Source organism: Patiria miniata, unplaced genomic scaffold (assembly GCF_015706575.1).
Source record: "Patiria miniata isolate m_02_andy unplaced genomic scaffold, ASM1570657v1 HiC_scaffold_10, whole genome shotgun sequence".
Taxonomy (NCBI): domain Eukaryota; kingdom Metazoa; phylum Echinodermata; class Asteroidea; order Valvatida; family Asterinidae; genus Patiria; species Patiria miniata.
Genome location: NW_024037048.1, coordinates 20,256,196 through 20,277,760, shown reverse-complemented (window position 1 = coordinate 20,277,760; position 21,565 = coordinate 20,256,196). Strand labels below are relative to the sequence as shown.

The window sequence follows — 21,565 nt, the reverse complement described above, 5'->3', positions numbered from 1 at the left end:
GGAAACCAATCAGGAAGGAAAATTTGAATGCATTTGCTCTAAATAAATTGTGTCCAGGTCTTGGAAAAGACCAACGTTAGTGCTGAAAAAAAGCGAGAAACCTGGACAAATCTGGTTTAATGATCTTGTTATACATTTTACAACTTTGACTTAATTCTTTAAAGACCTGCTTGCATTTTACACAAACTGTTCATCAAAATTCATTCCGCAAAGTCTGTGAGTACACATTTCGGTTCTCAAAATACTCATCGAAATATTCTGCTCACCCTGTATGTTGAAATCACAAAAACTAGGTACTACGCGTTAAGTTACGGAAGACAGATAGTGCCACTCAATGAGTGTGAATATATTCCTTTGGTGCGTGTGGGAATATTTTTTTTGTACAGCGGCCGCTACATAAATTTAAAATAATAAGTGGCAGCCGCTGTGCAAAAAAACATATTTTCACACGTACAAATAAAATATATTCACACTTTTTTATGTGGCGGCCGCCAGATAATAAGTGGCAGCCGCCACATAAAAAAGTGTGAATATATTTTTTTTTGTACAGCGGCCGCCTCTTATTATCTGGCGGCCGCCACATAATAAGTGGCGGCCGCTGTACAAAAAAAAAATATTTTCACATGCACCAAAAAAAAAATATTCACACTCATTGAGTGGCACTATCCGTCTTCCGTATAAAGTGGATACTGGGAAGAGCTCTAAGTGTATTGTCTCCATGCATGGACAAAAGAGGGCGCTTTACAGTCAAACAAGCAGAAGCCGGAATGAGGGACACTTCACTGGTTCACTCATGCTGGTTATCGTGTATTTGGTACCAGCATTTATAAGCCACGATGGCGCCCAAATGGCCCTCGTTTATAGTTTTCTCTGTGGAAGGGGGGGGGGGGGGTGCTTGAGCGCAGGAAGGCTCGAGATTCTACCTTCTCTTTGAGCGTGGTGACTTCTTCCTTGCTGATCTTCCAAGGAAACTTCTCCGTGGTCTCCCCTGCTTCCTCATCCAGCATCCAAAGTAGAAGATCAACAATATACCATGGGAGAGAACAGACACCCACTGAAGCAAGTCAAGGAAGAAAAGGACATTGGGGTCATCATCGACAATAAACTATCCTTTGGAAGTCACATGTCTACAAAGATAAATAAAGCAAATTCAATCATGGGTCTAATTAGAAGAACGTACGACCATTTGGATGAGGATAGTTTCCTGTTGTTGTATAAAGCTCTGGTAAGACCTCATCTCGAGTATGCCAACCAAGTCTGGGCACCCCGTCACAAGAAACATATAACCGAAATGGAGAATGTACAGCGACGTGCAACCAAACTTATCCCAGGTCTCAAGGACATGTCATACGAGGGAAGGCTAAAACATCTCAAACTACCAACCTTGGCCTATCGGCGCATACGAGGAGATATGATAGAAATGTATAAAATACTTAGTGGAAAGTATGACAACGACGTCTCCAATTTCATCCCCCTAAGCTCCAGTGTGACCAGAGGCCATCAGTATAAGATAAACAAGGTCCGGACAAGGTTGGATGTCAGAAAGTACTCCTTTGTGCATCGATGTACTGACACATGGAATAGCCTACCAGAAGTTGTGGTTTCAGCTCCTAGTACAAAGTCCTTTGAGGGCAGATTGGATAAGATGTGGGCTTCACACCCCTTTAAATATGACATAGACACCCCAGTATCCACCTCCACACTAGGCTTGCGCACAACAGAACTCAAATCTAGTATTTATGAAGATCTGATCCTAGAGGCCACACAAGGCCTTTCATCAGAAGAGGACCTGTAAGTACCTGTAAGTATCCAGGGTTTGGACAGCTCCCCCCCCCCCAAAAAAATACTACGTACAGCTCCAGTGCGTTTCACCTTATCGGCATGCAATTTGGTTCTTTATGTCTATGATTGTACCTGACACTGTTAATTGTAAAGAGCGCCACCTGTTGATGGTTTTCCCGATAATGTATGTGGCGGTAGGCTAGGCCTGTCCACCAAGCATGTTTTGTCAGGTAAGTCTGGACTATTTACTTGTCAAAATTCGACTTCCTTTCGGCGTACTGGAAAGATTCCCATATCTGGACATTACTCATTTCTCCCTTCAGTGATTTATGCCACAATTCCGGTTTAAAATGTCCAAAAATATTGGATTTAGCAGGAAAATTTGTTACCAAAAAACTATAGGCCTCGTTAGCTGGAGTTACCCAGCCCTGAGTTTTATCATTGGGTTGTCTATAGACAACCCAATGATAAAACTCAGGGCTGGGTAACTCCAGCTAAGGCCTCGTCATGAGATTGATAAAATAGTCGGACTCCCTTATCGCGGCATCCCTAGGCTTTATCGCGGCATGGAAAATTTCTCTTCTTGTGTTGCCTAAACCCCTTTAAGTGGCGATTTTTATCCAGTTCTCCAGGCCATAACGACTTATTGCCGAGTCATTTAAAAAGGCCGATTAAAAAATGTTGTGTCTTTCGGGACTTTAACGATTTTTAATAAATATTCACATTTTCCAAAACCTGCAAATTTTCCCTCACCGTCATGACCGTGTCTGCTTAAACTAAAAGGTAGGCCTACCATCTATAGTTTAACATAAATCATTAATGGTGCTCTGTCCATGAAAGTTCCATTGTCTGGTTCCCCTTCTACAGCTGCAAACACAAAATGAAGTCGAAGGACGTTATTTCCACCGCGAAATCGTAAAAGCTTTTACAGGATCAAAATAAGGACAGCGCGTAAGAAAAAATAAAACGGCACACTGGGGATGTGTAAACTGAATGGCGCCCCCAATCGCCAATCAGTAGACTTGTCATCACAGTATTTTCTCCTTTCGGGGAAGGGCAGGGTTTTAAGAAATCATCCTGCTGGGATATAGTCTTTCAAAGTTTAATCAACTTGAACGTTACAGGGAAAATATCAGACTTTATTCAGGGGATGTTTTGGTAAAACATTCACTATGAAAAAAAAAAGGTTGAGATTATTATAAAAACCACAATTCCCACATACCGCGATAATAGGGAGTCCACCTCCATTCGCATATTCCGAGCATTTTTATCACAGGCATTTGAAAAGGAAGAGTTATACAACCTAAGAAACTGGACAATTCGGGAAGGTTAGCGGGCAATCTCTAGTCCAAACAAAAAACGTGATAAGTACCGCGATAATACGGCGTTCCATCCTACATGCTTACTGCCTCTGCCAGCATCCTACTGTCTGAAAAAAACACCAAGGACATTTCACTAAATGTCCAGAACTCCAGGTATGGAATCTTTCCGGAGTACTTTTTAACCCTAACCCACCTCACTCCTCCAAAATCCTCCTGGCGGTTTTGGAGGATTCTAGAGGATTGAGGATGAATGGTGATTGAATCACATGAGGATTCTGGAGGATTGAGGATGAATGGTGATTGAAGCATAGAAGGATTCTGGAGGATTGAGGATGAATGGTGATTGAAGCACAAGAGGATTTTGGAGGATTGAGGATGAATGGTGATTGAATCATATGAGGATTCTGGAGGATTGAGGATGAATGGTGATTGAAGCACAAGAGGATTTTGGAGGATTGAAGATGAATGGTGATTGAATCAAATGAGGATTCTGGAGGATTGAGGATGAATGGTGATTGTTCAGCATAGAAGGATTCTGGAGGATTGAGGATGAATGGTGATTGAATCACATGAGGATTCTGGAGGATTGAGGATGAATGGTGATTGAATCATATGAGGATTCTGGAGGATTGAGGATGAATGGTGATTGAAGCACAAGAGGATTTTGGAGGATTGAGGATGAATGGTGATTGAATCACATGAGGATTCTGGAGGATTGAGGATGAATGGTGATTGAACCACAAGAGGATTTTGGAGGATTGAAGATGAATGGTGATTGAATCAAATGAGGATTCTGGAGGATTGAGGATGAATGGTGATTGTTCAGCATAGAAGGATTCTGGAGGATTGAGGATGAATGGTGATTGAATCACATGAGGATTCTGGAGGATTGAGGATGAATGGTGATTGAACCACAAGAGGATTTTGGAGGATTGAAGATGAATGGTGATTGAATCAAATAAGTACCGCGATAATACGGCGTTCCATCCTACATGCTTACTGCCTCTGCCAGCATCCTACTGTCTGAAAAAAACACCAAGGACATTTCACTAAATGTCCAGAACTCCAGGTATGGAATCTTTCCAGAGTACTTTTTAACCCTAACCCACCTCACTCCTCCAAAATCCTCCTGGCGGTTTTGGAGGATTCTAGAGGATTGAGGATGAATGGTGATTGAATCACATGAGGATTCTGGAGGATTGAGGATGAATGGTGATTGAAGCATAGAAGGATTCTGGAGGATTGAGGATGAATGGTGATTGAAGCACAAGAGGATTTTGGAGGATTGAAGATGAATGGTGATTGAATCAAATGAGGATTCTAGAGGATTGAGGATGAATGGTGATTGAAGCACAAGAGGATTTTGGAGGATTGAGGATGAATGGTGATTGAATCAAATGAGGATTCTGGAGGATTGAGGATGAATGGTGATTGAAGCATAGAAGGATTCTGGAGGATTGAGGATGAATGGTGATTGAATCAAATGAGGATTCTGGAGGATTGAGGATGAATGGTGATTGAAGCACATGAGGATTCTAGAGGACTGAGGATGAATGGTGATTGAATCACAAGAGGATTCTGGAGGATTGAGGATGAATATATTGATTGAATCAAATGAGGATTCTGGAGGATTGAGGATGAATGGTGATTGAAGCACAAGAGGATTTTGGAGGAATTTCCTCCATGAGGATGAATGCATTTTGAGGCAGGACTGTCTGATGATTTTGAAGGATTTGGCGTTGGTTATCCTTCATTTAAACACGAGTGCAAAATTGTGGGATGAGGAGGATTTTGGAGGATTGACGATGAATGCATTTTGAGGCAGGACTGTCTGACAATTTTGAAAAATTTAGGCGGAGTTGCAAAATTTTGGAGGATTGAGGATGGTTCTAAGCAAAAAGGGCCTAGGGGGTTAATAATGCTTTAATTGCATACATTGTTAGACTTTCTTTTTATAGCTCCATGATTGTATGGTCATTCTTCCAGAACTGTAAGTGTAAGGGTTTTAATCTAAGTTCAGGAAGTATGGTCAGGCCCTACAGGCCCCATTTTTATCTTTTGTAAATTTGTCAGTTTTTTGGGAAATTGTTCTCAAATTTCACAGTAATTATTGTCAACCAAATTCTTCAAACAATGCCCTTTCCAAAAATAGCAGATGAAAACAATATTTGAACTAAACCTTATGAATTAGAAGGTAAAGATGTTAAAATAACTTGTTTTGCTTTGTTTCTTGAAGTTGACAGAGTTTGAAGGTTCTACCAAGGATGTCAACTGTGGAGCACATACAGGATGCAGAGCACAGTGATGACATATCACCATGGCAACACGTATCGCTCAAGATCACTTGAATGAGATTGTACCTGACACCGTTAATTGTAAAGAGCGCCACCTGTTGTTTGGTTATCGATCAACATTATGCAGCAGATAATGCAGCGGTAGGCTATATAGGCCTGTACGTCAGGTAAGTCTGGACTATTTATTTCTCAAAATTCAACTTCTTTTCGGCGTACTGAAAAGATTCCCATATATCTGGACATCACTAATTTTTCCCTACAGTGACCTATACATGTATCACCATTAAAAGGAATACTATGTCCCAAAATGTCGGGTTTAGCAGGGAAAAGTTGCTACCATGGCATGCCTACTGAGAAAACATGTCTGAGGACATTTCCTAGTCTTTGTTGGTCAGTGACGTCTGAGGTATGGGAGTCTTTCCAGAGTATTTTGGAATGCTTTGCATACATTGTTGGGTAAGACCTCTTTTTATAGCTCCATGATTGTATAGTCATATAGTCAGCAGGGCCAGGGCCTATTGTTTTTAGTTCACCGCACCTACCCCAATTAAGAACCCAGTATCAATGCACACATATAGTGGTGTTCCCTAACGTGGCGCACTGCGACGTTTCTCCTGACTTTCCTCATGCACGGTTGCCAAACTTCTTTGTTGATAAACTTCGAATTCATTCAGTTGTTACTGGTACTTTTTCAATAGTGTTTGCCATTTAAATTCTGTAAACAATTTCACTGTCATACAATTTTGAGCAAAATTTCAAAACGGTGGCGTTCGGAAATTCGCCAAAAATCAGCTGAGTGTTCCCTAACGCAGCGGCACTTGCATAAATCCAGGTCAACACTAAAAAAGTTATTTAAAGTTAGCAAATTTTTAATTAATAAATAAATATATCTCTACTTTACCCAACTAGAAGTATGTCAGAAAGTGATTTTCTTATTTTGGGCTGAGTATATCAGTGGTGAGTTGAAGGTAGATTGTTTCTTGATTATAATTTGAGTTAGAAATATGATTCGGGTTTGTAACTTCAGGGGTTGCCCTTCAGGAAAGTCAAGTTTGGATTGATTTGGGGGTCAAAAGGTCAAAGGTCAACGTCATTGGTCAAGATCTAGGTCATTCCATTGACCAGTATTAACTATTCTACTACATGTACTTGTAATTTTGCACCTTATATCAACAAACTCAGGCCGAGGGGTTTCAACAGCACCGCTGTATTTTTTTAGGAAAGTTGCAGTAATGTTTATTGATTCATTTTATTTCATTAACAGCTTTGGAAATGGAGTTGAGGCCAGACAGACAGGGGGCATAGGACTGCATATTTGCTCTCAGGTCATTTTATCTAATGCATTTAATGTTAGACACTATTCGTTTTTGAACTTTTCTCCAAAAACCTGACAATATTTATTGCCAATCGCCCTCTAATATTTAGGACCATTTTTTTTTGGAATTATTCTTGACCATTCTCTTTATTTGGTGAACAATTTTGACCATCGTCTGACTAGAGGTGTTTGCATGTTGATATTAGTGCTCAGGCATCAAGTTACGTCAGGAATCGACCACTAGTCTCGCCCCAACTTGCTCATAGTTGTTTCTGTGACATGGTTTAGCTGTATTTGTCCTTTTTGGGGGAAAAAGTAGTGCAGGTGGGAAAATTATCAGAAAAACTAAGATGACAATTTTGTGTGTTTACGTTTCTAGAGTTACTTCTACAACGACGATAGGTTCAACTACAACTATGCGCAGGCCAAAGCCACAGCAGGCAACTACAAGGAAGCAGAGGAGGTAGGTTGGACTCCCGGACCCAATTTTTGTTGTTGCGCCCTCAATAGTTGGCCAGTCATGGCGCAGTGACTCGTCATGGTGCCTGAACTAGTCATGGTGCCTTTCATTTGCAAACATCAAAAACCAAAACTACCAAGTTATTATGAAATACCTGACTGTTAGGGAGTAATAGTCTCAAGCATCCTGTGAAATCAAGGCACCTGGTGTGCTGTCATTTTCAAGACAAGTGGAATTTTGTATCAATTCCCACCGATGGTCGGCCCTGTTTGAGAGAGAAGCCCGACTTTCTGTCTGTTCTCATCCATATACTGTTGCCGTATACCTAGATGTAGAACAAAAAGATATTCCAATAGCTTGTTTTCCAACGTGCTGCATCTCTTTGGAATTCCTTGCCTGGTGCTTATTTGCCTCCAACCTATGATCTGTCCTGATTCAAGAGGAGTGTGGAGTGCTGTGGTCTCGTGGTTAAGGGCGTTGGATTCGTGGTCTGCGGGTAAAGCTGCAGGTTGTGGGTTCGAGTCCAGCCTGGGGTCATGGTGTGTGTGCCCTTGGGCAAGGCACTTTGTCACTCATTGCTTCTCCCCACCCAGGAGTAATAGGCTATCAGCTTTGGTCCAAAAAATGGGCCACCGGTACCAGACGATCGAAAAGAGCAATGCTCATAGCGATTTTTTGAAAGGCACATCTAGAGTTGGAGAATGTGTGATAGCTTTGCAGTGTGAGTGGTGGCAGTGTTATCACTTTTGATTTGTGTTTTCAAAATTGCCGTCAATATGCTTGAACCGGATCAATTGTATGTTGTAACAAGCATATTTTGGCTGCCATTTAAAAAAAAAAAAAAAAAGGGATAGCACCCAAAAAGCTGCCACCGCTGCAATGCTGTCACATATTTTCTGACTAGAGGGGTGCATACCTTGCCAAAAATCACAATGAGCATTATTCCCCTCATTTGATACTGACCAAACCCCCACACTGATGGCTTATAAGTGGGTGCCTATGAGGGCAGAGATGGTGTGGTTGATTTAGCTGCTTTGCTCCGACTTGTAGCCCTGTATATCTGGAGTGGCTTTTAGCCTTGTTCAGGGCGAATAGGCATAAAAAAAAGCAAGTCTAAAACCCGGATGGGGATCTTTCTGTGCCTCCTAGACCACTGTTTTGGTGGCAACACTTGGTTTTACCATGATTTAATTGGAGTGGGTTTCGTTCCTCTTGTTTTGCAGATTTTTGTGCTCATTCAGAGTGAGAAGATCAAGAATGACTACACGTGTCTCTGGTTGGCAAGATGCTGTGAGTATTACCGTCAATTGTGAATGACGTTTCCTCTTCTAACTTCAAAGTTGCTAATTATGGGAACGAATCCACCTGTTAAGCCTCAACTCATAATGTATTGACCACTCCCAATTGTGACTGCACAACCAAATGTCCAACTAAAGTCACGACACGTCGCGTGCGTGCATTTCATGTACTGCTGGAAAATCCAGAGCGGCATTAGGGAGATGCACATGTTGCCCATGTGTGAGGTAGACTGAAGGGTCTCTAACAATGACATAACCAGCATGCAATCATCGCCCTGATCGTATATTAAGGATGTGACTTTGCATTTCATTTTGTAAACGTTAAGCAAATATTTTAAGAACCATTTTTAATGTTTAGCCATTGACAGTGGCTTTTGCCTACCCATTATGTCTGATCTGCAGCAGAGTTGTAATGACTCGAATCAATGACTCGACTCGAGTCCAACTCGAGTCACATATTTTGGCGACTCGACTCGACTCGAGTCCCGACGGGTAAATGACTCGACTCGACTCGAGTCACTGCGAGCAAATGACTCGACTCGACTCGAGTCCCTCATCAGAATGACTCGACTCGACTCGAAGAAGGCTAATAAGACTCGAGTCCCAAAATAAAAGCAAAACTTACTTGCGAAAAATATTTGCAATGACTTACGCTGCGCCGTTCGCGTTGCCAGTTTTTGTTCACGTCACGTTAATGTTCGCGAATAATGTACGTTTATATACAGCGGCAGCCTGTTTCCTTCCTCCATAATGAAACAACAAACATACACCGTGTCGCGGACTCCCACCTTGTGGTTCTATAGCATGTAATGCTAAACCCGGAACCAGACTTAAAACGCATTTCTCAATCCGTGGTTTCATCATTGGTTTCGGGCGATTTTGAAGTTCTTGGTGGAACGCTGGCTAAATTCATGTCCCGATTTCACACAAAAAAATGGATACGGACGGGCCCACCTTTAAATAATCAGAAAGAGTTTGGTATAATGCAATTAGGTTTTAACGTTGTCAGCGATCAGCGAACAACAAAATCTAGACCCGAAGCCAAACCAGTTATATAAGACCGAAGTTTCACATCTTCTTTTCTGTGACGTGAGCTAGCAATGGAAATTGTTAGTTGGGTACCATACAGCGTACTTTATGTCTTTGGATTTCCGTAATAGACTGGTGCCTTGTATTCTTTCTCTCTTGTGTTTGTTGCCTTTTATTGTAATTTAGTGTTCAAATATTTGTGACTCGAATTGACTCGATCTAAATACTTGACTCGAGTCAACTCGACTCGACCACACTCTGTGACTCGACTCGACCTTGTTGACCTAATGACTCGACTCGACTCGAGTCACTTCTTTAAAATGACTCGACTCGACTCGAGTCACAAAAATCAGTGACTCGTTACAACTCTGATCTGCAGACCGGCGTGATTGACATGATAAATCAACGATGGTTGACATAGTAAATAGCAGGCAGTCGTTGATAAAGTAAAAATGTAACTACGTGTTCCCCAAATGTAATCAAGTACTAAGATGCTTCTAAGGTTTAGTAAATTAAGTAGGTTTTAAATGTGTGTTAATTATTTGTGCTATGTCTGGTTATCTCCAAGGAAGATCGTGTGAACGGAGGTCCCGTTTGTATAATTCGGGTTTAGTTTAAATGTTTTGAAAAATTTGTAAGCGGATTTAGAAGTTTTTACGTTTAAACGTGTAAACATCACATCTTAGTCGTACATTTGCCATGTTGGATTTGTTCTATCACATTTTAAGCAGATTGTACGACAGAAATTTGCTACATTGAACATCCCTCTTGGCTCCCAAATATTGTACACAGTTACACTGAGCATTGCTGGCCGAAAATTGCTGAAACGAGCATCCACTGAACGGAACCATCTTTTGTGGACCCCAATGTGTTTTCTGACAGCAGTATCCTATGTATTTATAACCTTTCTTTGTACTCATGTTTTCGTTGTTCAGACATCATGAATCGTAAGGCCAGACTAGCCTGGGAGTTGTACCTTAAGATGGAGACGTCTGGCGAATCGTTCAGCCTGCTGTAGCTCATTGCCAACGACGGCTACAAGGTAAAACATCATCCCCTATTTTAGTCTGTTGTATGTTTGGTCAAGATTTTGGCATTAGCCCCAAATTAGTATCCAGTCACTCAATCTCAACCTGCAGCCGATTTCACGAAACAGATTTGTCACTTCGTCCAAACGCAAATCGTAGAGGAGACATAAATCTAAATATAACGCAAGTGTAGAAAAGAATGCAGTATCCAGACACTACTTCAGCAGTTGTGTACAAAGTCTATGGCGAGTCAAGAAAACTTTCCAAGTATTTCTGAACAAAGTTGGAAATGTTTCTCAGTCCCAGATTCATGTTTGTGAAACATTTTTGCAATGACTGATCTTTATTGAGATGATGTGTGAAGACAAAAGTGGCGTCTGATTGCAACATTGTTTTCACGTGTAAAATCAACGAGAATACGAACCCCCGTCAAAAAAGAAAAAAAGAAAGATTTGTTGCACATTTACGACTTTGTGTCATTAGCTTGAATAATGAAGGATGCACTTTTGTGTCACAAACTTTGGTAAGCATGTAGAAGGCATCATAAAATATTAGAATAGCCAAAAATCCCAACTGCTTAAAAAAATTGATTTGGGACAAATTCATCACTTTGTCAACACGGTGGCGATGTGATCGAAAAATTCAAGCTTTTCGTTTGAACTTTTGGTTTTTTTGCTCGACCTCAAAATATAATTGTCACGGTCTCTCGATCCTCAAATCTCATCTTTTCTATCGGTAGATGGCCAGTTTTACTATGCGACCAAGGCTTTCGGTGTCCTGCAAAGATTGGACCCCAATCCTGCATACTGGGAAGGCAAGCGAGGGGCGTGCGTGGGCGTATTCCAGCAGATCATAGCTGGCCATGAACCAAGGTGGGTGTCATCTCTGTCAATCAGCAGTGCACACTGACCAATCAGATCAACTTATGGTCAGGTGACCACACTACATCTATCAAACAGTGTGCACTGACATATCACTCCGGTGCTCTACCAACTGAGCTATCCAGCCCAATGTTGGCGGTTCCCTAATTGTCAATGTCTCTGTCAAAGGGGCGCTAGTCAGAAGCCCTCAACTCGCATATGCCATGCAGCCAGGGATCACGCCCAAAGTCACGATGCAGACCTGGGAAATATCAAACGGGGATCACTCAGAGAGGATACGGCTTTTTATTACAAATTTTCATGAAAACTTTTCAACTTCTTAGCCCTCTAGTTCAAATTCATTGATCTCTATGGATTTTTCCTTTTTCCCCTAAATTCTATAAACAGCTTTCATTTTCACTATTAGGTTTTGCCCTTCACTGACGTATAAACACTGTATACTCAGTGCGTTACCTCCCGAGTGAAATTTGGAAAAAATCACTCGGTTGGGACTCGAACCCATGACCTCCTGCTTGTTAGTGCAGACGTCTTAACCACTGGACCATCAAGCTTACAGATTTGGTTGCCTGGCCAGCCAACCAACCCCGTAAGCTCGATGATCGAGTCGTGGGTTCGAATCCCACCCAAGTGATTATTTTCCAACTTTCACTCGGGAGGTAACACACTGAGTATACAGTGTTTATACATCGGTGAAGGGCAAATCCTAATATTGATTGACATCGCCTTGACGCAAAGTCCATCTTGTTAATAGCTTTCATTTTCATGAGCACAAAACCCAGTGAAGTTCAAGCCACTAGATTTTTGTCATTTGTTTTCCTCTACAGAGAAACACTGCGAGACATCCTCCAAATCTTGCGCAACACCGGTAACCCGCAGGTGAAATACATCATCCGTGTCATGAAGAAGTGGGCCAAGGACAACAGGGTACCAGTTTCCTGAGGTGGTCCCTATCCTAGTCTTGAGATTGTTTAAATTTGTACATTCCAAAAAACCCTGCTTCACAAAGGGATTTTGAAATAATGGAATGGTACTGTTGATTAATTTAAGAGTGATTTAATTGTTCGTCACGTTGGGAAATTTGCCTTGGAATATTTCTCTATTTAGCTTTGGCAAGGTGGTTATGCAGGAGAAAACAACAGTTCTGGAGAGAGGCTAGTCTTTCATGGCATAAACAAAGTAGGCTTGCCTAGTTAAGCTGGACTCTGTGACTCAGTCAGTGACTCAGTCAGTGACTCAGTCAGCAACTCAGTGACTGGATCAGCGACTCAGTGATTGAGTCAGATTCAGTCAGTGACTTGGTCAGTGACTCGTCGGTGACTCGGTCAGCGACTCGGTTAGTGAATCACTCAGTGACTCATTGAGCGACTCAGTGGCTCAGTCATCAACTCAGTGACTCGGTCAGTGACTCAGTCAGTGACTCAGTCAGTGACTCGGTCAGCGACTCGGTTAGTGAATCACTCAGTGACTCATTGAGCGACTCAGTGGCTCAGTCATCAACTCAGTGACTTGGTCAGTGTCTCAGTAAGTGACTCGGTCAGTGACTCTCTCAGTGACTCGGTCAGTCAGTGGCTCATTCAGTAACTCAATGACTCGGTCAGTCAGTACGTGACTAATAGTGACTGACTCGATACTCTGGGACTCAGTCAGACAGTTGAAGTCAGGTAGCATTGAAATGCTCATATCATAATTATAAAGGTTCTCGTCATAAATGTTGCTTAGGACAACTCTGCAAGTTTGTTTTCTTGGAGTTTCTGGGGCCTGTTTAGAGACAACCCAACGGCATGAGAATGGGCCAGGAATGGTTATTCAAGGAGGGGGGTAGTCATCTGTACGTAATGTAATTATACTAATTAATGGTTTATATTGATATAAATATACATGTACAAGTTTTCAGAGCACGTTTGTCAGGCAATTTGGGTGTAAGGTCCAGAAGGCATGAAACAAATTGAAGATGAGTGATTTGATCTGGGCCCAATTACATAGCGCTGCTTAGCACACAATTTCTGCCAGCAGAGCCTCTCCGTCTATCTATCACATTGTCAATACTATATTTTTTCATGTACAATATTGGGAAAGAATGTTGCAACCTGATGCTGCTTTTTCTTCATATCATCTCAATGAAGTCATTCATTGCAAAAATGATGATAAGACGTGAATCTGGGACTGAGAAATACTTCAGAGAAAATGTTCTTGACGCTCCATAGACTTTGCACACAACCGCTGAAGTGGGGTCAGGTTGCAACATTCTTTTCCAATATTGTGTGATATTCTGACTTCATTTCTTTATTTCATCTGTAAAAACATTAAATGTTTACTGCCTTTCTTTAAAGGGAAGATACAACATTTGCAAACATCACCAAACGAAATGATCAAATTATCGCAAAATACCTTACTGGATTGTTGGGGAATGACAGTCTAAAGCATATCCTGTAAAATCGTGGCTCCTGATGTGCTGACATTTTAAGAAAAATGGTTCTTTTCCAACGCTGGTCAGCCGACCAGCATTGGAGAAAACTGGCTATTTTTCAAAAATTGCTCCCAATTTTTTTATAATTAGTTATTCCGCATTTTCTTTGCAATTGATTACACACCTGTGAAGAGGTACAAGTCTGCTAGACTGATTCTCTGACCTTACAATTCCCCAAAGTCTATTAATTGCTCCGTTTTATCTTATAAGTGGGGTCACCAGACTGCAAATACATGTCTGGTTTTCTTGGCTTTTCCAGCATCTACAAGCCCAAATGCGAAAAAAGTCATTTTAACAATATTTGCTATAACATACTAATCCTCCAAATCCATTTATTTCTGAAAATTGCAGCAAAAGCAAATGTTGTACATTCCCTTCAAGTCCGATAAATCCTATCTTGCAGTGTAAATATTGTGTAGGTGAATTTTAAAAGTAAATGTGTATTTAAAAGATTGTTGAAATGCTGTGCATAGTTCTTTGAATAAAGAGATATTAAATCATCACAATAAATAAAAGTGAACAAAATACCTGTTTGTTATTGATTTGTTTGTTTTCTTGGTAGTTTGTTTGGGATTCTGAATACAAAACTTAATTCAATTTATTTAATAGATAAGTTTAGTAAATTTATGTTTGGGCATGGGGCTATAAAAAGTTGGGAAGGTAAAAACAAAGAATAATATAATTTCAATTTGTTTAAAAGTAAGCTCAGTCAATTCATTTTTGGGAAAGAAAAAAAAGTTAAGTCAATTAAACAACAATACTATGGTGGGACTCGAACCTGAGTCGCCAGATTGGGAGTCCTACGCCGGTCCAGCAGACCATTGTCGCACTTAAACAAAGCTACAGTTCTGCTTTATCATAACCGTAATTAGATAGGCTTATCGTGGCTTTTCACGTTGACGCCCATGCACGCTTAGACGTAAAACACCGTCTGACGATGTAAAACATTCGTTTGATTTTTGGTGTAGCTGTTCTAATTGATCTAAATTTAATTGGAAAAGGGTTAAGGGTGTCAACTGAACTAAAATTGTGAACTTCAATGAAATAAAACTCGTACAATCCTTGGTTTCAGTACGAAACACACGTGTTCAACGGATGCAGAGAAGCCTATTTCTTTTGTTAAATTCCTTTGTTGGATCTGGCGTTAACAATAAAATGTTTCCATTGAGGGAAAAGGATTAAACGCCGCGATCTTTTTTCACGCTTGAGTGCCTCTGAATAGGGAATATTGAAGCGGAAAATCACGATTTACTGCACTTAGGCAGCATTTTATACCCACATTATGATACTTTTTGAAGAGGAAATTGCATACTGAATACATCTATAGTTTCAAAATTCAAAAATTCGCCGTATTTAAAAAGTCGAGGAAATTTTTGGGGAAAATTTCACCAAAACTTTCCTCATCCTATCGTAGGCGGCGCTATATATATATTTCATTCTCAGTGCACGCATTGTTAGCGCGATAGCCGCCGCCTGATCTGTGTATCACCCGTTTACCCAATCTTATTTTAGCATCACAATTTCAATTTTTCTCACGAATAAAAGTTGAATAGGTCTACAACTAAAACAATAGATAATTAAGGTCAGTGAAAAAAATGCAATCCGAATAAAAGTCAACTTTAATGGAACAAAAGAGACGCGTATAAGGATATTAATAAAAGGGCCCGGTATACACATGAGCAAGAGGGAGGCGAACATTTGTTTGTCGTGTGAGATGGGGGGGGGGGGGGGGGGGGAACAAGCGAAATATATTGATTGAAAGTCGTAAGTGGAGAAATGTTTTTTAAATAAAAGGGCTATAAACTGTACATGTATACAAAACAGGCAGCCAGCCCCGCCCCCATCCCCTTGCACTGCCATACACACACGCTAATGCGCTAGCCAACTCTGAATACGGTGCACGTGCGAGAATTAAATATATATATAGCGCCGCCTACGTTAGGATGAGGAAAGTTTTGGTGAAATTTTTCCAAAAAAATTACCTCGACTTTTTAAATACGGCGAATTTTTGAATTTTGAAACTATAGATGTATTCAGTATGCAATTTCCTCTTCAAAAAGTATCATTATGTGGGATAAAATGTTGCCTCCGTGCTGTAATTCGTGATTTTCCGCTTCAATATTCCCCATTCAGAGACACTCAAGCGTGAAAAAAGATCGCGGCGTTTAATCCTTTCGCCTCAATGGAAACATTTTATTGTTAACTCCAGATTCAACAAAGGAATTTAACAAAAGAAATAGGCTTCTCTGCATCCGTTGAACACGTGTGTTTCGTACTGAAACCAAGGATTGTACGAGTTTTATTTCATTGAATTTCAGGATTTTACTTCAGTTGACACCCTTTACCCTTTTCTAATTAAATTTAGATCAATTAGAACAGCTACACCCAAAATCAAACGAATGTTTTACATCGTCAGACTGTGTTTTACGTCTAAGCGTGCATGGGCGTCAACGTGAAAAGCCACGATAAGCCTATCTTACAGTTAATTAAGTAGAACTGGTTGAGCATTTGAGTGCGTTAATGGTCTTGTGGACCGGCGTAGGACTCCCAATCAGGCGACTCAGGTTCGAGTCCCACATTATTTTATTGTTACTTAATTTCCTTCCCTTTTTTTTTTCTACATTCCCGAGACATAAATTGACTGAACTTATGTTAGAAAAATTGAAGTGTTGTTTTCAGAATAAAATAGAATTAAAAATATAAAATATTCTTTTTTTATATTGTTTATTCCTCCATGATTGGATCAAGAAATTCAAAACTATGGGAGAGACAAGTTTAGAAATAACACAGTGTTTCCTGAAAAGCAGTTAAAATTTTATTTCTTTCAACTCCAAAGTAACAGTCTATATGAATTTAACTTAACACAGAGTTATCACTGACTATGGTATTCTCGAACTAGTTGCAGAGCATTTTGTTACACAAAATAAAACAATCATATTTAACCAAAACATTTCACGCATGTCAGTACTGCATGCGTACAGTTTTACAAACAAATGATAAGGACTAGTAACTGGGTTTTGGCATTAAAGCTGACTCATTGTCCAAAATCAAGTATTTTTTTCAAAATCAAAAAAAATATATAATTAATATTCTCCGGAAATGTAGTGTGTTAAAGCGCTCAAGATACTGGCGATCTTGAGTCAACTTTCATGACAAAAAGCAATGCAATCGGTTTCGAGAAGATAACTCAAGAAGTACTTGGTGCATTAATTTGAAATATTGCATAACGATTCAACCTGATATATGTATCAAATCTCTTGAATTTGGATATCAATTGTTGACCAATAATAAAAATATACACAAGACAATGTGGCATGTAAGCGCGCAAAATACAAGGCGAATTTGAGTCAATATGTTTATGGAACAAAAACAACACACTCGTTGTTGAGACGACTTTTCAAGAAATGCTTGTTGTATTGGACTGAAATCAAATCTCCTGATAAGTTATCATACACAACACATCACTTGCGAATTTGGAGAGAAACCGTCAAAAATATAATTAATATACTCCGGAAATGTAGTGTGTTAAAGAACTAGCTAGCTACAAATAACTGGAGATTTTAGTCAACTTTCATGACACAAAAACAACACACTCGGGGTTCCAGAAGCCACTCAAGAAATACATATTTGCATGAAATCGACATTTAATAAATTGATTAAACATACAGATGATTGAACAAATCTGTTGAATTTAGTGAGGAATCGTCAAACCGAGAGCGTTTTTGTGTCATGAACTTGAGGCATGGTTTTTCGTGTTGACAATACTTTTGTACTTACGTACACAGTACAGTGGTGACCAATAGCGCGCCCTCTTGTGAAAGAAAAATGAAAATGACATAAATTGGCGGGATTTTCTCCATGTTTCCCCAGTACATTATTTTGGTTATATTGTTTTTATTGTCGGACGATCCCACTCCAAATTCACCAGATTTGTGATATATGTTACCTTTAATCACAATACGAAATATCGATTCAATGCAACACGCATTTCTTGAGTTATCGTCTGGAAAACGAGTGTGTTGTTTTTGAACTATGAAAGTTGCATTCATGCTTTCAGTTTAAAGATAGAACATTCTTTACGATGGTGACCACTATTTGTGTAGCGCGCCCTCTCTTGAAAGAAAATTAAGTTTAGTTAAATTTGGCAGATTTTTCTCCGTTTTTGACATAAATCGGTAAAATAAATTCTAATCTTAGAATTAAGTGTAGAAATTAAGTATTTTTGTGTTGATTTACGCTGGTCGTCTCACCGAAAGTTCATTATTTTCGTTTGCAGATATTTCATTTTATTGGCCTTGTTTAAGTAAAAAAGAATCAGTTTAACCCCTAGCATTTGCTTTTGTTTATAATTTTGGGTAAAAACGGGAATAGTGAAACTTGGGACTTTCCACAAGTTTGAATTTGGTGTTAAAATAAACAAACTGAGGTTATGACCTTCGTTCATAAATGGAAATACATGTAGGTTATTTCAATTTCACTGGAAGGCAACGATCCCACCCAGCAAAAATAATAAACTGATCCACTTAAACCCCGCCCCATGATATTCTGACCAATCACAGCCGTGATTTAATGTGGTCTGACACGCGTGCATTTGCGTACGACGCGCGCGTCTTGAACACGCATTGCAGCATTGGTTGAGTGGGTCACGCGTTGCTGATGCTCACGTGGCAGTGGGCGCGGCTTAATGACTCGGTTTGCTACATCCACGATCACCATTTACAAGGAATTTATTTCCATTCTTAAATACGATTTGAAATTCAGAACATAAAGGGATTTCTCTCCTTTGAATTGATTCACAAAATTTAATCAATTTTCAAGTGAAGAAACCCAATAATATACAACAAATTAAAATCAATAATTAAAATAACAACATGAAAATGTTTCCAGATGGTTCTCTCTGAAACCTTCGCATTTTTACATGTGCTTCCAAAACCCATTCAAATCCAACAGGGTGCAGTTGACCAATGAACTGACTAGGAAGTCGAGAACCAGTGTTAGCGATTACACAGTCCTCCAAAACCAGCGTCAAATTGCGACGAGCCAATCCATGTACAACATGAAAACAAAATCTGGACAATTCCTTTGCTTAATTTTCATTTTCATATTAGGGTCACATCAAATGAAAAAATAAATAAAATAAAAACATGAAAAAGAAGTAGTCAACAAAATACTAAAATGAAACATAAACACTCAAATTAGTCGACCACACATTAATTTCTAATCATTGGATTCTCATTGTTTCAAGTCACTATGTAACATTTTTGATGTAAGAGACAATACATGTAAAGTACACATGTATAAAATTATTTACTACGTAGCCGCGCTGACAATTATATGAATCTTCGAGAATGAAAAATTGGACATGTTTACAAAGAAGATTTAACTGTCACTGAAATTATTATTGGAACCCAACAAATCTCAACAAGTTTTTGTTGAAGGACACATTAGGGTTTGAATCCAGCTGCTGGTCATATGCTGTGTCCTTGGGCAAGCCACTTTACCCCACTTGCCTCTCTCCACCCAGAGTATAAATGGTTCCAGCATTAGCTGGGGAGTAACCTGCGATGGACTGGCATCCCATCCAGGGGAATAGAAATATTCTCGTTTCATGCTACTGAAACTGGAGATAAATGCCAGCCTGATGGGCCACATTGGCTTGTGACAGACTGAACTTACATCAAGGTACATGCATCATGAGTAGTTATGCATAATTGTTAGGAACTTACAAGTTAGGGATCTCTTATACACGCACACCTTGCAGAAAACCTGCAAAAACATTCTTATTTTTAATCCGACAAATCACTCTGTTACCCACTAAAAGTAGGCAACAGATCATTCAGAGTGAAAAAAAAATACACTTAGATTGAAAAAAAAAGTTTGAATAGATTTTTCTCTGTCAGAGTCTCAGGTGTAAAGAAAAGAAAAGAAATTTCACTCCGAGAGAAATATGGGAAAGACTGTTGCATCCTGACGTAATTTTTTCATCATATATTATCTCAATGAATTTGTCACTGCAAGAATGTCGAAAAGACATGAATCTGCGACTGAGAAACGTGAGTCCAATTTTGTTAGAAAGTGGTCTTAGACTCTCCATAGACTTTGTGCATAGCCAAAGAAGTAGCGTCTGGATACTGCATTCTTTCCAAAAGCGTACCATTACTACTACCTTGGGTTTTAATCTCGGGTTTAACACGTTTTCTCACAAATGCCATCCAGAAAAGGAAAATAGGGATTGATTTCCCTACTGCCTTTATACATTGAGTGTCAACTGTACATAAAGTTCAGGGATATAACTACACAAGTAAAAAAAAAAGATACTAGTAAAATAAAGACCATCAATCTCGACTTGAGACAGTTTTAGCTTCAACGCAAAATATAAAGTACTTTTCCTATTAAGACAAACAAATCAATGCAAGATTGAACTGGCAACTCTCAAATGAAATGCCCAAAGTTCAACCCTGTCTAGTCGACTCAAAAGTTTGCTCTATAATCTCTGAAATCTGGACATCTATGATAACTTTCCCACTCTTTTCCCTATCAGACATTGTAGTGTGAACCATTCTCCACAGCTAAGTTCTGTACAAAAATAGGTTATTTATTTATATATGATACATAAACTACGTCTACCGAAACAGAAAACAATTCTAATTTTCTCTACGATTGAAAAAAACAAACACCACAATGATCAGTTGCTTAAGATTTCCGTTATAAAATAGATAAAAGGTACGCAAGAATTATTTTAGCTCCATTTATACATAATATTCAAGTAATGTAACATTCGGTATTTGTATCATTATGATATAATGAATTACAATATCAAGAAATTATTCTTAAATTGTTCAGTTCCTGTGTGTTAAGGAGCGTCTTTAAAATTGGAATAATTAGCCATGTCTGAATTACTGGGCTACGACTACGGCTTGATATTACACATGAGCCATAGCTGAGTAATTCAGACACGGCTATCCTTGTTCTGTATCAAACAAATTAAAGGCTGTGTTCATATTACTTGACTACGGCTTGCAATCACACACACGTCTATGGAAAGCGGCTGAGGTCACTTCCCATAGACTCCTGTACTTCCTAGCCGTAGCCACGTCTATGGAAAGCGGCCGAGGTCACTTCCCATAGACTCCTGTACTTCCTAGCCGTAGCCACGTCTATGGAAAGCGGCGGAGGTCACTTCCCATAGACTCCTGTACTTCCTAGCCATAGCCACGTCTATGGAAAGCGGCTGAGGTCACTTCCCATAGACTCCTGTACTTCCTAGCCGTAGCCACGTCTATGGAAAGCGGCTGAGGTCACTTCCCATAGACTCCTGTACTTCCTAGCCGTAGCCACGTCTATGGAAAGCGGCCGAGGTCACTTCCCATAGACTCCTGTACTTCCTAGCCGTAGCCACGTCTATGGAAAGCGGCCGAGGTCACTTCCCATAGACTCCTGTACTTCCTAGCCGTAGCCACGTCTATGGAAAGCGGCCGAGGTCACTTCCCATAGACTCCTGTACTTCCTATCCGTAGCCACGTCTATGGAAAGCGGCTGAGGTCACTTCCCATAGACTCCTGTACTTCCTAGCCGTAGCCACGTCTATGGAAAGCAGCTGAGGTCACTTCCCATAGACTCCTGTACTTCCTAGCCGTAGCCATGTCTATGGAAAGCGGCTGAGGTCACTTCCCATGGACTCCTGTACTT

The 21,565-nt window shown here is 39.9% G+C and overlaps 1 protein-coding gene across 1 annotated transcript; it reads left to right on the top strand.

Moving 5' to 3' along the window:
- The first annotated feature begins 10,440 nt into the window (after window positions 1-10,440).
- On the top strand, window positions 10,441-13,525 carry LOC119734537 (intraflagellar transport protein 56-like). The gene is made up of 3 exons (XM_038208077.1): window positions 10,441-10,447; window positions 11,268-11,400; window positions 12,234-13,525. Exons 1-3 carry the CDS (start codon window positions 10,441-10,443, stop codon window positions 12,346-12,348), a joined length of 255 nt encoding a protein of 84 aa, XP_038064005.1. The 3' UTR covers window positions 12,349-13,525.
- The last annotated feature ends 8,040 nt before the right edge of the window (window positions 13,526-21,565 follow it).

Coding starts and splice junctions, on each gene's coding strand:
- LOC119734537 (XM_038208077.1), top strand. Junction 11,401..12,233: donor ATAGCTGGCCATGAACCAAG/GTGGGTGTCATC, acceptor TTTCCTCTACAG/AGAAACACTGCGAGACATCC.